The sequence below is a fragment of the Cydia fagiglandana genome, chromosome 13 (assembly GCF_963556715.1).
Source record: "Cydia fagiglandana chromosome 13, ilCydFagi1.1, whole genome shotgun sequence".
Taxonomy (NCBI): domain Eukaryota; kingdom Metazoa; phylum Arthropoda; class Insecta; order Lepidoptera; family Tortricidae; genus Cydia; species Cydia fagiglandana.
Genome location: NC_085944.1, coordinates 8,350,213 through 8,362,701, shown reverse-complemented (window position 1 = coordinate 8,362,701; position 12,489 = coordinate 8,350,213). Strand labels below are relative to the sequence as shown.

General features: G+C 43.3%; 1 protein-coding gene across 4 annotated transcripts in view; it reads left to right on the top strand.

The window, feature by feature from the left end:
* Positions 1-12,489, top strand: part of LOC134670178 (clustered mitochondria protein homolog) — a 49,661-nt gene that overhangs the window by 29,008 nt on the left and 8,164 nt on the right. For all 4 annotated transcript variants that reach the window (XM_063527876.1, XM_063527873.1, XM_063527874.1 and 1 more), the window contains 11 exons: positions 1,154-1,322; positions 3,586-3,646; positions 4,849-4,985; positions 5,532-5,726; positions 6,782-6,994; positions 7,439-7,613; positions 8,140-8,245; positions 8,558-8,946; positions 9,736-9,938; positions 10,333-10,539; positions 11,565-11,789. In XM_063527876.1, coding sequence (XP_063383946.1) covers positions 1,154-1,322; positions 3,586-3,646; positions 4,849-4,985; positions 5,532-5,726; positions 6,782-6,994; positions 7,439-7,613; positions 8,140-8,245; positions 8,558-8,946; positions 9,736-9,938; positions 10,333-10,539; positions 11,565-11,789 — 2,080 coding nt within the window. The remainder of the gene's footprint in view (positions 1-1,153; positions 1,323-3,585; positions 3,647-4,848; positions 4,986-5,531; positions 5,727-6,781; positions 6,995-7,438; positions 7,614-8,139; positions 8,246-8,557; positions 8,947-9,735; positions 9,939-10,332; positions 10,540-11,564; positions 11,790-12,489) is intronic.

The window sequence follows — 12,489 nt, the reverse complement described above, 5'->3', positions numbered from 1 at the left end:
CAGATGGTCATGTCTATGAGGAGGAGCTCTTTAGTACCACGGGACCCAACCCTACATCCATTTTGAGCAGAGGCCAAAATATTGTTTGCGACAATGTGCGCGTTGATTTTTGCTCTCAAAATGGATGTAAGGAGCTTGTAGAGTGTAGGCAAGCATGTGATAGGTTACACTATTATTATTATTATTTGTATCTACATTTATTATTACTAATTATTATAATTTTTAAATATTTAGAATAAGGTTGCTTGTCATTTTTGTTAGAGTTGACATCGGTCGACTTGCCTCCCGGCATAGGCATATGATAACCTTACGAAAATCCTGAAAAGTAACGGTTTCAGAATTATGACTAATGATAATATGACAATCATTACATTATGACTTTCAATTATTATGTCAAACAAAGACATCCGATTTAATACACATTTATATTCCACTGCAAATTTCCTATACTATTTTCTGTGATATACCTTTGTACCCTCTTCGGAGTATGTTGACGTAATTTGGCCTTGCTATCATAAAATACATGAAACGTAATAGCGATAAGATTTTATTTGCCATGCAAAGTTAACATTGTTGTTAATAGGGAGAATCAAGAAACAGTGATTCTTCCTATTTATTTGGTGAAATACCAGGGTCTCTATTGTTTGCCAAATAGTTTTAAGTCATAATGTATTGTTTGTCCGAATTTTCGTTAGTCATAATTGGTTTTTCTCAGAAACGCGTAACTTTTCAGGATTGCCATAAAACAAACCTAACCTAACCTAACCTATCTATAGAATAACCTTAGGAAAATCCTGAAAAGTTAACGGTTTCAGTTTTATGACTAACGATTATATGACAAACAATACATTATGACTTAAAACTTTATGGGAAACAAAGGGACCCCGAAATACCAATTACATTATATTTAAGTTACTTTTCCTGGCTTTACGCATCTCGTGTACATAGCGCGGGGGTGCGGCGGCGGTGCGGTGTCGGCACCGTGTACACGAGCCCGTGCGGCAGCAGTGCGGTGTCGGCGCAGTGGCGGTACCGTGTAGACGCGCCCTAACAATGTCATACATGATGTTCACAGGCGTGCATACATTATAATTATAAGTTTACCATTCCCTTCATAGGCAACATTTTTTAACTAAAAGTTTTTGTAACTCAGGTCCACCGAAGAAGTGTTCAACCCCCGCCCCTCCACCCCCTCCCTGCTGTGCCACTCCCTCATCGAGCTGCTGAGCATCGTGTCGCCCGCGTTCAAGCGCAACTTCGCTCTGGTCCAGAAGAAACGCATGCAGAAACACCCCTTCGAGAGGGTCGCGACACCGTACCAGGTAATGATGCCCTCCTGACCGATTTCGGCCACAGCGACTATGTGCTCTGGAGTAGGCAATTTTTAACTCGTGTTATTGGAGTGTAGCTGATCCACTCTCTCGCGCGCCCTTATGGTTCGTTTTTTTAGCATTAGAAAAAAGGTAAACAATCTTGATGTGTCTTTTAATTGAAAAACACATTTTAAAAATAAGTTACGGCAAATATGTAACAATTATGAATCTAATACGATCATCTATATTCTTCTGCTTTCATACGTAATAGTTATTGTTTTTAAAAAGCGTTTTCAATTAAAAGACATGTCAAGATCGCTTACCTTCTTGCAAGTTCTTTCTAATGCTAAAAAAAACGAACTATAGGTGGCTCACGTACCCTATCTTCTTGCTAAATACTCGAGCGCATTTTGGGCACGTCAGCACACCAGGTAATATTGAACGATTGAAACTCAATAAACACTTACCCGCTTATTCATAAAACTTTACCGGCCTAATTTAGTTAAATTATGTTTTATCCCTTTCTTACTAATACATGAGTCAAAACGACAGATAAAGACAAACGTTCATAGCTAATTCAGGCCAGTAACGCGTTTATGAATAACGCCATTAGCCAAAAAAAAATCCTAAAATAAAAAAAACATCTGTTAATTGTTTTCTCTTTCTAATAAACATAACACAACATAACATAACATAAAATAGGCCGGGATAACGTTAGGTAGAAGAAGATATATGTATGTCAAAGTGACGGAAAGGCAACAGCGGCATTTTAGAATAACGTCAAGTTTATTTATTTATTTATTTATTTATTTATTATTTAAATACATTTACACGGCATCACAGCGTATGCCAATACACCGCATAATAAACTAATTACATACTTAAACATTAAAACTCAAATGCAAGTGCTGGAAAGCCTATCATCCATCATCTCACAAAACCTCAGACACTCCCGGCACACATTCGCCCATCTCCACGCAAACAAGTCACACTCTGGTGCTGATGTCAGGAGTGCGTTGAGCAGCGATAACGCGCGGAGGAGTGGCGAGTTTCTGTGCGATACTGTGCGCGCCGCCGGCACGGCCAACAGTGGACGCATTCGCGGCCTCAAACAGACTCGAGGAATATCCGGGACGTACAACCTCACAACTCGAGCTATCAATTCCGGACAGTCCGAGTCACCGCGCAATATGCGACAGACAGTAGTTAGTAAGATGTTGTTACGCCTTACCTCTAGAGAATTATATCCAAGGCAGCCTAATATGAATTTTGTTGGGTACAAAAAAGGGTAGTACCCATATCTTTTTTTGTACATAAATCTCAAAAAGGCCTTTTGGATTTTCTCTAGAAGTAAGGCATAAGAAGACTCGTACGGGTTCCAAATAATAGATGAGGCCTCAAGCTTGCTCCTCACTAAGGCGTTGAAAACGATAGCCATGGTCCCAGTGTCACGGAAATCCTTGACATTGCGGATCACGAAGCCTAGTCTACGAAAACATCCTTTGGCGAGTGTCTGCATATGCTCATGAAAAGTGAGGCGTTCATCAAAAACCACACCAAGATCTTTGACAGAGAAAACTCTATCAATAGTCTCGGTCCCTAGTGTGTAATGAGCATTTATGAGTTGATTGATTTATTTTTAGCTTATATTGTGTTTGTACTCTGTCCCGATAATCTTTATTAGATAGGATTTACAATAAAGATAACGTTTTGAGGTGTTTTATAAACAACACAATAAGCTTGTTTTCTTGCATTGCCTATTGACTTGTAAAAATCGTCTAGCAACATGTCTTTGTCGCTTTCTGTGCGCGCCGACATCCTGTCGCGGCATACTTGCGCTAGAAGTGTAACGTATAGAAGTGACTGCATAGCTAATTAAATCACTTAGAGGTACCGCAGAATAAATAAAAGTACTAGGTACAGAAGATTCACTCGCTAAGAAAACGCGTCTGTTACGACAGATATGACCGCTATGTGGCGCAAGCGCCACGCGCGGCATATGGCTAGCCACCAAAATTGGTGTGGGACGGATGTACTTGTTGCGACGCGACGAAATCGCGGAGTGAGCCACGTCTGACCGCGATTATTCGCTTTATAATAACTATCACCACTTCATGACAGTTTAACAATCCTCAATAGCTCTTATCTGCTATTGCTATGCGATAATATGCACGACAAACCGTCAATAAAACACTGAATAATGCACATCTCATTCAGCATTGTATTTCAACAGTGCAATGACACTTGCATCTGATCCGCCTTATCTTTTCAGGTGTATCAATGGGCGTCGCCTATGCTCGACCACACAGTGGACGCGATACGCGCAGAGGACAGTGAGTACCACTTACGGTGTTCATTGATATTTAATGAACCTTATTTGTAACGGCTTAAGGTACACCGTAGGTCAGTTGAGTGTTGTTACTGAGTGACTGAGTGGTTTAATTATGCGTGTCAATCATAATGTATTCAAACATGATACATGATTACGTCATTTACCGGTGGGATTAATATGTACATCAACTAATGGGTTGCATCGTAATTATTGAAATAAATTTTCTAGTAATAAATACAGAGAGAAAAAAGTGTATGCAAATTTGATAACCATTAAGTTTCCGAAAGATACATTTGTTTACGAATAGCATACAATACGATACGCATCATAACGCCTATCGGTATGTAAGGAATTTTTTTACTCGGGACTTTCCATTCAATAGGTATTAAATTCTTATGTGATATTGTTATTTCCTTTTGCCACAAAGGTATACTTGTGGTATAATAATTAGAGTCTGTGCGGAAAGAGAAGAGTTGTGGAATGTATGGGGCCCCATACATTCCACAACTCTTCTCTTTCCGCACAGACTCTATAGCTTTGGTTCTTTCCCTATTTAGCTATTAATTTGTTATTTCACAGTTGATTCGAGTAAAAGGTTTTCCCTATTTGTTATATTAGTTACATATTTATTTGAAACTATTAACATGTCAGTTGTTATCATATAGGGCCCGTTTCAGATAAAATTAATAATGCGGGAACTGAAGTCACCTCTACCTCAAAAGTTAGTCACAAGTACTAGTCATAATACCGGCAACCAGAATACGGGTTCTGATTTGTTCTACCAATTAAATGCGCGAGTGACACTTGATATGATAGATAGTTTGATAACAAAAATCCAATCATAACTACTGAATAGTTTTACTTTTGCAACATGGACACACAGCCGCTTGCGTTACTTATAACGTAGAGGCTCCAGTGCCCAACACAGCTCCAATAATCGACAGTTTTAATCATAATGACAGCAATAAAGTTGACAGCAAGGTGTCGAATATTGGGTCTTAACATGTCGATGTTTATGTTTACGCTACTCCCAGCTTCAGCTGCCACAAATGCGGTCGCAAATACTAGTCCCGCATTGGCTTATACATCCACGAGAGACATTGTTCCTCGCTCAAAGACGCTGCATAAATCATCTGTCAAGATGTTAAAGGCCTGAGTGACGCTACTTGTTATCGGATTTTTAATAAAGGTTACCTTCCACAGCATTCTCGTCAAAGCTCGGCTATGAAGAACACATCCCGGGGCAGACGCGCGACTGGAACGAGGAGCTGCAGACCACTCGCGAGCTGCCTCGCGGCACGCTGCCCGAGCGGCTACTTCGAGAGAGGGCTATTTTTAAGGTAACCAAACAAAATAAGACATTTGCCTATTTTTTTTTAACAAAAAGGTTATATCACTCCAGGTAATTCAGCTTACGGAGCATTCCATGAAATTGTCTACCGTTGTCCCGTACAAACGCGAAGTTTCTGAAGATTTAAAGCTAAAAGAGTTTCCTTTTCTATGACAAATGGTCAAAAATATGCACAGAAAAATAATCGCCTGCTTTAAATGCCGAGAAAAAAGTCGCAACACAGGAAATAAAATGCGTTTGTACGGGACAGCCCGTGGAATGCTCCTTACTGTGATGAAAAAGCGCTCGCCTTTATGAATGAGCTATATTGCGATAACGAGAATGGAAAATGATTAAATATGCATTTATGCATCTGTCGCAGTTTTGCAGCTGCAATGCGTCCAAATTCACTGATTTTGACTGAATTGCATACATGGGCGGACGGAATGTTTTCTTATAGGATCCTAAGGCCAACTTTCTGCGATAGAAATCTTCAATTCTTGAATGAACTTTCTGTGCTATGCACATACATATACTAATGCCTTATTTACCCCAGGTTCACAGCGACTTCGTAGCGGCGGCGACGCGCGGAGCCATGGCCGTCGTGGACGGAAACGTGATGGCCATCAACCCCGGCGAGGAGCCCAAAATGCAGATGTTCATTTGGAACAACATCTTCTTCTCGCTGGGCTTCGATGTGCGCGATCACTACAAGGACTTGGGAGGCGATGCGGCCGCCTTCGTCGCGCCGGTGAGTGCCAAAGCAATGTCAACTTTAAGTTAATTAGATTAAGCTCCAAAGTAACTACCCAGCAGTGGGAGAACGATTGCCATCAACCCCGGCGAGGAGCCCAAAATGCAGATGTTCATTTGGAACAACATCTTCTCGTTGGGATTCGATGTGCGCGATCACTACAAAGACTTGGGAGGCGATGCGACCGCATTCGTCGTGCCGGTGAGTGCCAAAGCAATGTCAACTTTAAGTTAATTAGATTAAGCTTCAAGGTAACTACCCAGCAGCGGGAGAACGATGGCCATCAACCCTGGTGAGGAGCCCAAAATGCAGATGTTCATTTGGAACAACATCTTCTTCTCTCTGGGAGTTGATGTGCGCGATCATTACAAGGACTTGGGAGTCGATGTGGCCGCCTTCGTCGCGCCGGTGAGTGCCAAAGCAATGTCAACTTTAAGTTAATTAGATTAAGCTCCAAAGTAATTACCCAGCAGTGGTGGAACGATTGCCATCAACCCTGGCGAGGAGCCCAAAATGCAGATGTTCATTTGGAACAACATCTTCTTCTCGTTGGGATTCGATGTGCGCGATCACTACAAAGACTTGGGAGGCGATGCGGCCGCCTTCGTCGCGCCGGTGAGTGCCAAAGCAATGTCAACTTTAAGTTTATTAGATTAAGCTCCAAAGTAATTAGTGGTAGAACGATGGCCGTCAATGGCCGGCGAAGAACCTAAAATGCAGAGGTTCATTTGGAACATCTTCTAACTGGGATTCGATGTGCGCGACCACTACAAGGATTTGGAAGGAGATGCGGCTGCCTTCGTCGCGCTAGTAAGTGCCAAAGCAATGTCATAAGATACTTAAAACTAGGTAACCAGCTTTCAGAAGAACACAAAAAAAGTCTAACAAACTTGGCTACTTGGTTCCTTGCACTTTGCAACTAAGGCTTGTTCTGACTTGGCTTGGTTATCCCTATGGGTCGAAGTGTATCCGCAAAGCCCCCCGAAAACGATTCTGCACTTTCATAACACAGTTTATTTCGATGCAAATTAAGACTATGAAATCTTTTGCAGCGCAACGACCTCCAAGGAGTCCGCGTCTACAGCGCCGTGGACACGCCCGGGCTGCACACGCTCGGCACCGTGGTGGTCGACTACCGCGGGTACCGCGTCACCGCGCAGTCCATCATCCCCGGCATCCTCGAGAAAGAGCAGGAGCAGAGCGTCGTCTACGGCAGCATCGACTTCGGCACCACCGTGCTCTCGCACCCCAAGTACATGGAGCTGGTGAGTACACTTTATGATATAAATCTTGCACAAACATGTCCAGACCGGGGTGTGATACACGTATAAATCGTTTAGTAGTTTTTATCTAGGAATCCTTCGTGCGCGCCGCGTCATCGTGAGCCTTCTCGGAATGCACGATACGACAGTTGATATTGGGTTGTAGCCGCGCGCGTCAGTTGACGTCTTTGGCGGTTAAATACAAAAATGCCACAGTAATCGAATAACGTGTTTATTTAATGCCAATAATGACGGTTAATACACATTGCTCTGTCTTCGTGTGTATCAGTAGAATTTTCAGCAAGGACATAGGATGTTTTGATCACGTTTGTTGCCTGATAGAACCGAGTCTATTTCGGTCAAACCTCTGTAACTTATAAAAGTTATTACATTCAATCATATCACATAACTAACATATCACATAACAGACTTATTTTCTGCATACAGCTGAGCAAAGCCGGTCAGCAGCTGAAGATAATGCCGCACTCCGTAACCAGCGCCAACGGCGAGACCGTCGAACTGTGCTCGAGCGTCGAGTGCAAGGGCATCATCGGCAACGACGGCCGCCACTACATCCTCGACCTGCTGCGCACCTTCCCGCCCGACGTCAACTTCTTACAGCGTAAGTAATAAGGTTCATTCTCGCTCAGCACCGGCAGCAGGCGAGATGAGCTATAGTTTGGCCAGGGACTGTTCATTTTAAACATAGATGAGAGAGAGAGAGAGAGATGATGAGAGAATCATACTGGCACCCAAAAAAAGGGATGGGTATAGTTTTTCTTCTTCTTATTTATTGGGTTTTTCTGACTACATTTGAACCTACGCGAACGCTTTACGCCAGTGCAAGAAACATTTCATAAATTTCACACCCTGTTATTATTATTATAGCTGAATATAACAATTGTCAATATTTTAATTAATAATCGCCGACGTAGCTCGGAAGGCGGCCAAGCTAAAATGGGACTGGGCTGGTCACGTCTGCCGAATGAGTTGTGGGGCAAAATCACTTCAGAGTGGGAGCCCGAAAACTCCTTAAAGGAGTGGCTAGATATAGCACTAGACAGAGCTCTGTGGAGAAATTGGGGGGAGGCCTTTGCCCAGCAGTGGGACACAACAAGCTCCAAATAACTTTTTTTTTTTGTTTCCAGTTGAAGACGACGAGCTGAGAGAAGACATCAAAGCTATGGGCTTCCCTATTATCCACAAGCACAAGTTGTGTTGCCTTAGGCAGGAATTAGTTGATAGTTTCGTTGAGTAAGTATGTCGTATAAACTTGTTTCATTTCTACATAATTACAACCATGATTTAGGTACATATGTAGTTAGTTCTTTATGAAACGACCGATGTTACTTTTGTAAATAAACTAACATCAATCAAAGATAGTCCGAATTTATCAAAAAACTATAGACATTATTTGTGCAACTTTATTTACAATTTTTATACATATTTAATTTCCTCTTTGACCCTTTGAAATATAAAAATATAATGATGTTATAATGGTAATATAATCATATTTCATTGTGTACATTTTAGAAACAGTACTAAAGTGATTATCTTTGTCACCAGGGCCCGTTACTTCATGTTCATCCGCTACGCAGCGTTCCACCTCCAGCAGCTCAGCGCCAAGCGCCAGCGCGACTGCGGCGACGCCAAGCCAATCGAAGCCGGCAAAGAGCCAGAGGACAAAGAGCCGCCCAAGGAAACCAAAGAGCCGGAGACTAAACGCGACAAGAAGAGCCAGGAGAAAGAAGCCAAAGATAAGAAGAAGGATAAAAAAGAGAAGGAAAGTGCCAAAAAAGAAGAGGTTGCGGTTGAGAAAGACAGTGAAAAACCCAAGGAGGATGATTTATTGTTGAATGAGAATTACTCGGATATCGATACTGACGTCGCTAAGAAGATTGTAGAAAGCATCACGGATTCTATCTGCGGCGACAAGGAGAAGGAAGAGAGTGATAGTGAGTTCACATTTTTTGTACATTTTGCTACTGCTTCCTGTTTTTTACATCTTAAAAAAAGGAATTATTTAATGCATTTAGCATCCCCATGCAAATCATTTCTCTCCCTATTTGATTCTATACTGCAGTGTTATTTAAACTTTTTCATGACGCGACCCTCTAAGTACGAACAAAATGATTCGCTTTTGTATTGTTTTAAGGCTGGCAGAGGCCCCTGGGGGGCGTCCCACAGTTTGAAAAGCACTGCTATAGTGGGTGAAAATTGTCCTTATTGTTATTTTATTTCAAATAAGATTAGCTCTCGTATGCACTTGCCAATCTAAGCGATGTCACACGCCACGCGTGTAATGAAATATCTATTATCACAGTCTCCGTGCGCTAGAGGAGGTATTTGACCATTGACATATATATCTAGGGACTGGCTTTACGGGCAATAATAATAAGGCATGACAGGGGCCAGTACAGCGGTGTGAAACCGCTACAACGCGATGGGTTGATGAGTTCGCATCACGCGCTCGATTGGTTGACGAGTTCGCATTACGCGCGCTATTGGTTGCAACTAGTTGCGTTAGACTGTACGATTGGCTGGAATTCATGTGTAACACCGCTGAACTAGTACTTTTTTTAGTACCCCATTACTTACTTACTTTGTTGGCGCGGTGACCCAAAATGAGTCTTGGCCTCCAACACAAGAGCACGCCACTTTGATAGTACCCCATTAGCCCGTCTTTATATATTATACGTCAATGTATTTGACTGTTTTTTATTGTTTTTTTTTTGTTATTTTAGCAGGCGGACGCTCCCGTGCGGTAGTGGCAGCGGCGGCTCGCGCCGTATCCTCCCTGAAGGAGTCCGAGTTCGACGTGCGCTTCAACCCCGACGTGTACTCGGCCGGCATCCGCCACGCCGCGCCGCCCGGTTCGCTGGCGCGCCAGCGCCACCTCGTCAAGGAGGCCGCTGCCTTCCTGCTCACTACACAGATACCCGCCTTTGTGAGTTGCTGCATAACTGAATACAGTGATTTTTTAAATGGGACACTGAGAGCAACCACCTGATCGTGTGATGCTACAAAATGCTCTACCCCGGCTAATTTTTTAACCCGGACAAACCCCTAAAGACGTCAACTGACGCGCGCGTCTACAGTCCAAAATCAACCTTCGTGCACTCGGGCAAGATTCACGATGACGCGCCGCACACAATAAGCGTGACGTTCAGAGGGTTAATTAACGACGATTGGCATTTACAGATTTCGGAAAAAATGTACAGTCAATGAAGAAATCGACAGTTGAGTTTTTTTTGTTTTTTAATGTTGAATTTTTGGCACTCTCACGGATCACAGCACACTTTTTGAGCGACTAGCAATGATTAAGTGTGTGTATTATCCAGGTTCGCGAATGCTTGGAGCAGCAGGCGGCGCCGATGGACGGCGCGGGGCTGGCGGAGGCGCTGCACGCGCGCGGCATCAACGTGCGCTACCTGGGCCGCGTGGCCGCCGCGCTCAAGCCCGTCGCCTCGCTGCAGTACCTGCACGCCATCGCCGTCGGCGAGCTAGTGCTGCGCGCCGCCAAGCATCTCTACACTGCCTACCTGCAGGTATGAACCTTATACTGCGTTCTAAATATACTGGCAGGGTATCTGGGCCCTGTGGCTGCAGTACTCAAGTCCATCGCTTGCCGCTGTCGCCAAAGACGTCAACTGACGCGTTCGGATGCAGTGTACTATTGACCTTGGTCGATAAGGTTTACAACGGCGCGTTGTATTGCATATAGGGTTGCCAGATGGTCGGGATTTGGCGGGATTCTCCCGATTTTTAGCATGTGTTCCCGATTCCCGACAAAGTGTAAACTGTCCCGAAAAACAGCTTCACGTTATAAAACAACAATTTCAAGTTCCGAACTGTTGTCGAGCGAGCGAGCTGACGTGGTGCCAATAATGTAAAATATCGTTGTTTTCAATACAATTACTTTAATTTGAATGTATATTTTTTTCCCGACTTAAGTCCCAAAATCCCGAAAAATTGATATTGTTTCCCGATAATAGCGCTTTTCGATCTGGCAACCCGAATTGCATATAATATTCAAAGGGTTAATGCCGGAAACGTTTTTAGACCATGATGGGCATCAGTTATCTATGATATCCATTCGATTCGATTGATTCCTAAAACTTTGGTGCCTCGGTTATCCGAAAAGTGCGCACATAAAACTTATGAATATTCGCATTTTAAAAATAATCGATCGTTTTATTTAAGGACACATTTATGTATACTCCTATTTAGTGACCTAAACCGGGGAGGTGTATTTAAATCGGTCTACCAAACACTCCCGCGAGTCTAGCTCTAATTTTCAGGTCGTAACCGAGCGCAATAGGGATGATTTCACACCATGCACGAAATAAAGCACCAGTTAATTATTAGAAAAACATAGACATCAGTTATTTTTAAGCACAATTTCTATTTATTAATTTGGATGGAAATATAAAAAGTACGTGAGTTGACCGTGACGTCACTACATTCGTTTACATATAAATTCCATATTAGCAAATCGTTTTGACAGTTCTAAAAAAGAAAGCTGATTTTACTAGTAGGAAAGTAGCCTATTTAACGTATGTGAACATTCCAGGGTTGCGAGCCGATGTGCATCGGGTCGGGCGTGGCGCACTTCCTGAACTGCCTGGTCGGCGCATGCGCGGCGCCGTCGGTGTCGGGCGCAGACACGCCGGCGCCGGCGCGGGGGCGCGGGGGCCGCGGCCGCCGCCCGCGCCGCCCCGCGCCCGCCGGCCCGCTGCCCGAGTGGCAGAACCTCACGCCGAAGGCGCTGTTCGCGCAGATCAAGCAGGAGCTCAAGGTTAGCTTTTTAATATTGTTTCGAGACACGTGCACTAACGACTTTTTTTTTCTAGCCTATTAGGGTGTTGGGCGAGGCCTCTCCTCCTTCCCGCCATTTGTTTCTGTCCATTGCACATTCCCGCCACTCTACGAAATTAGTTACTAAATGGGATATTGTCTGACCGGATCTATTGGGGCCCGCTTCTAGGAACGACGTAGTGTAATAACTAGTGATGTACCGACTATTGATTTGGCTGACTAGCCGACTAATCGGCGCTCGAATGGCCGATTAGTCGGCCGACTAGTCGGCCAGGTCATTCGTTTCGTATAAGTTCTGGTGAAAAATAATAGTTTTGCTTCTTTGGTTGCGCTATTTATCATATTAGCTTGGCTAAAAGGAGTTCTTTACAGATTCAGAGATCTATCACAAGAATCCTCGTTCAATTTCTGTCTTTAGTTCTTTTATTTTACGATCCTGAGCAGACCGTCCAGTACAGCTTGTAGGAGGTATTTCTAAGGTTCTATTTCCCGTACGTAGTCGCCAGTTAAGAACCTATCCCCTGTGGTCAGCGTCTTTACGAGCAATGTGCTCTGTCTAAGTCTCTATTTTTTGCAATAACATAATACATAGTTCCTCATGACTCTACCATTAAAAAAAAACAAAAACTGAATAATAATTAAAAAAATTAACTATAGAACTTGCACATGATTACGCGAGA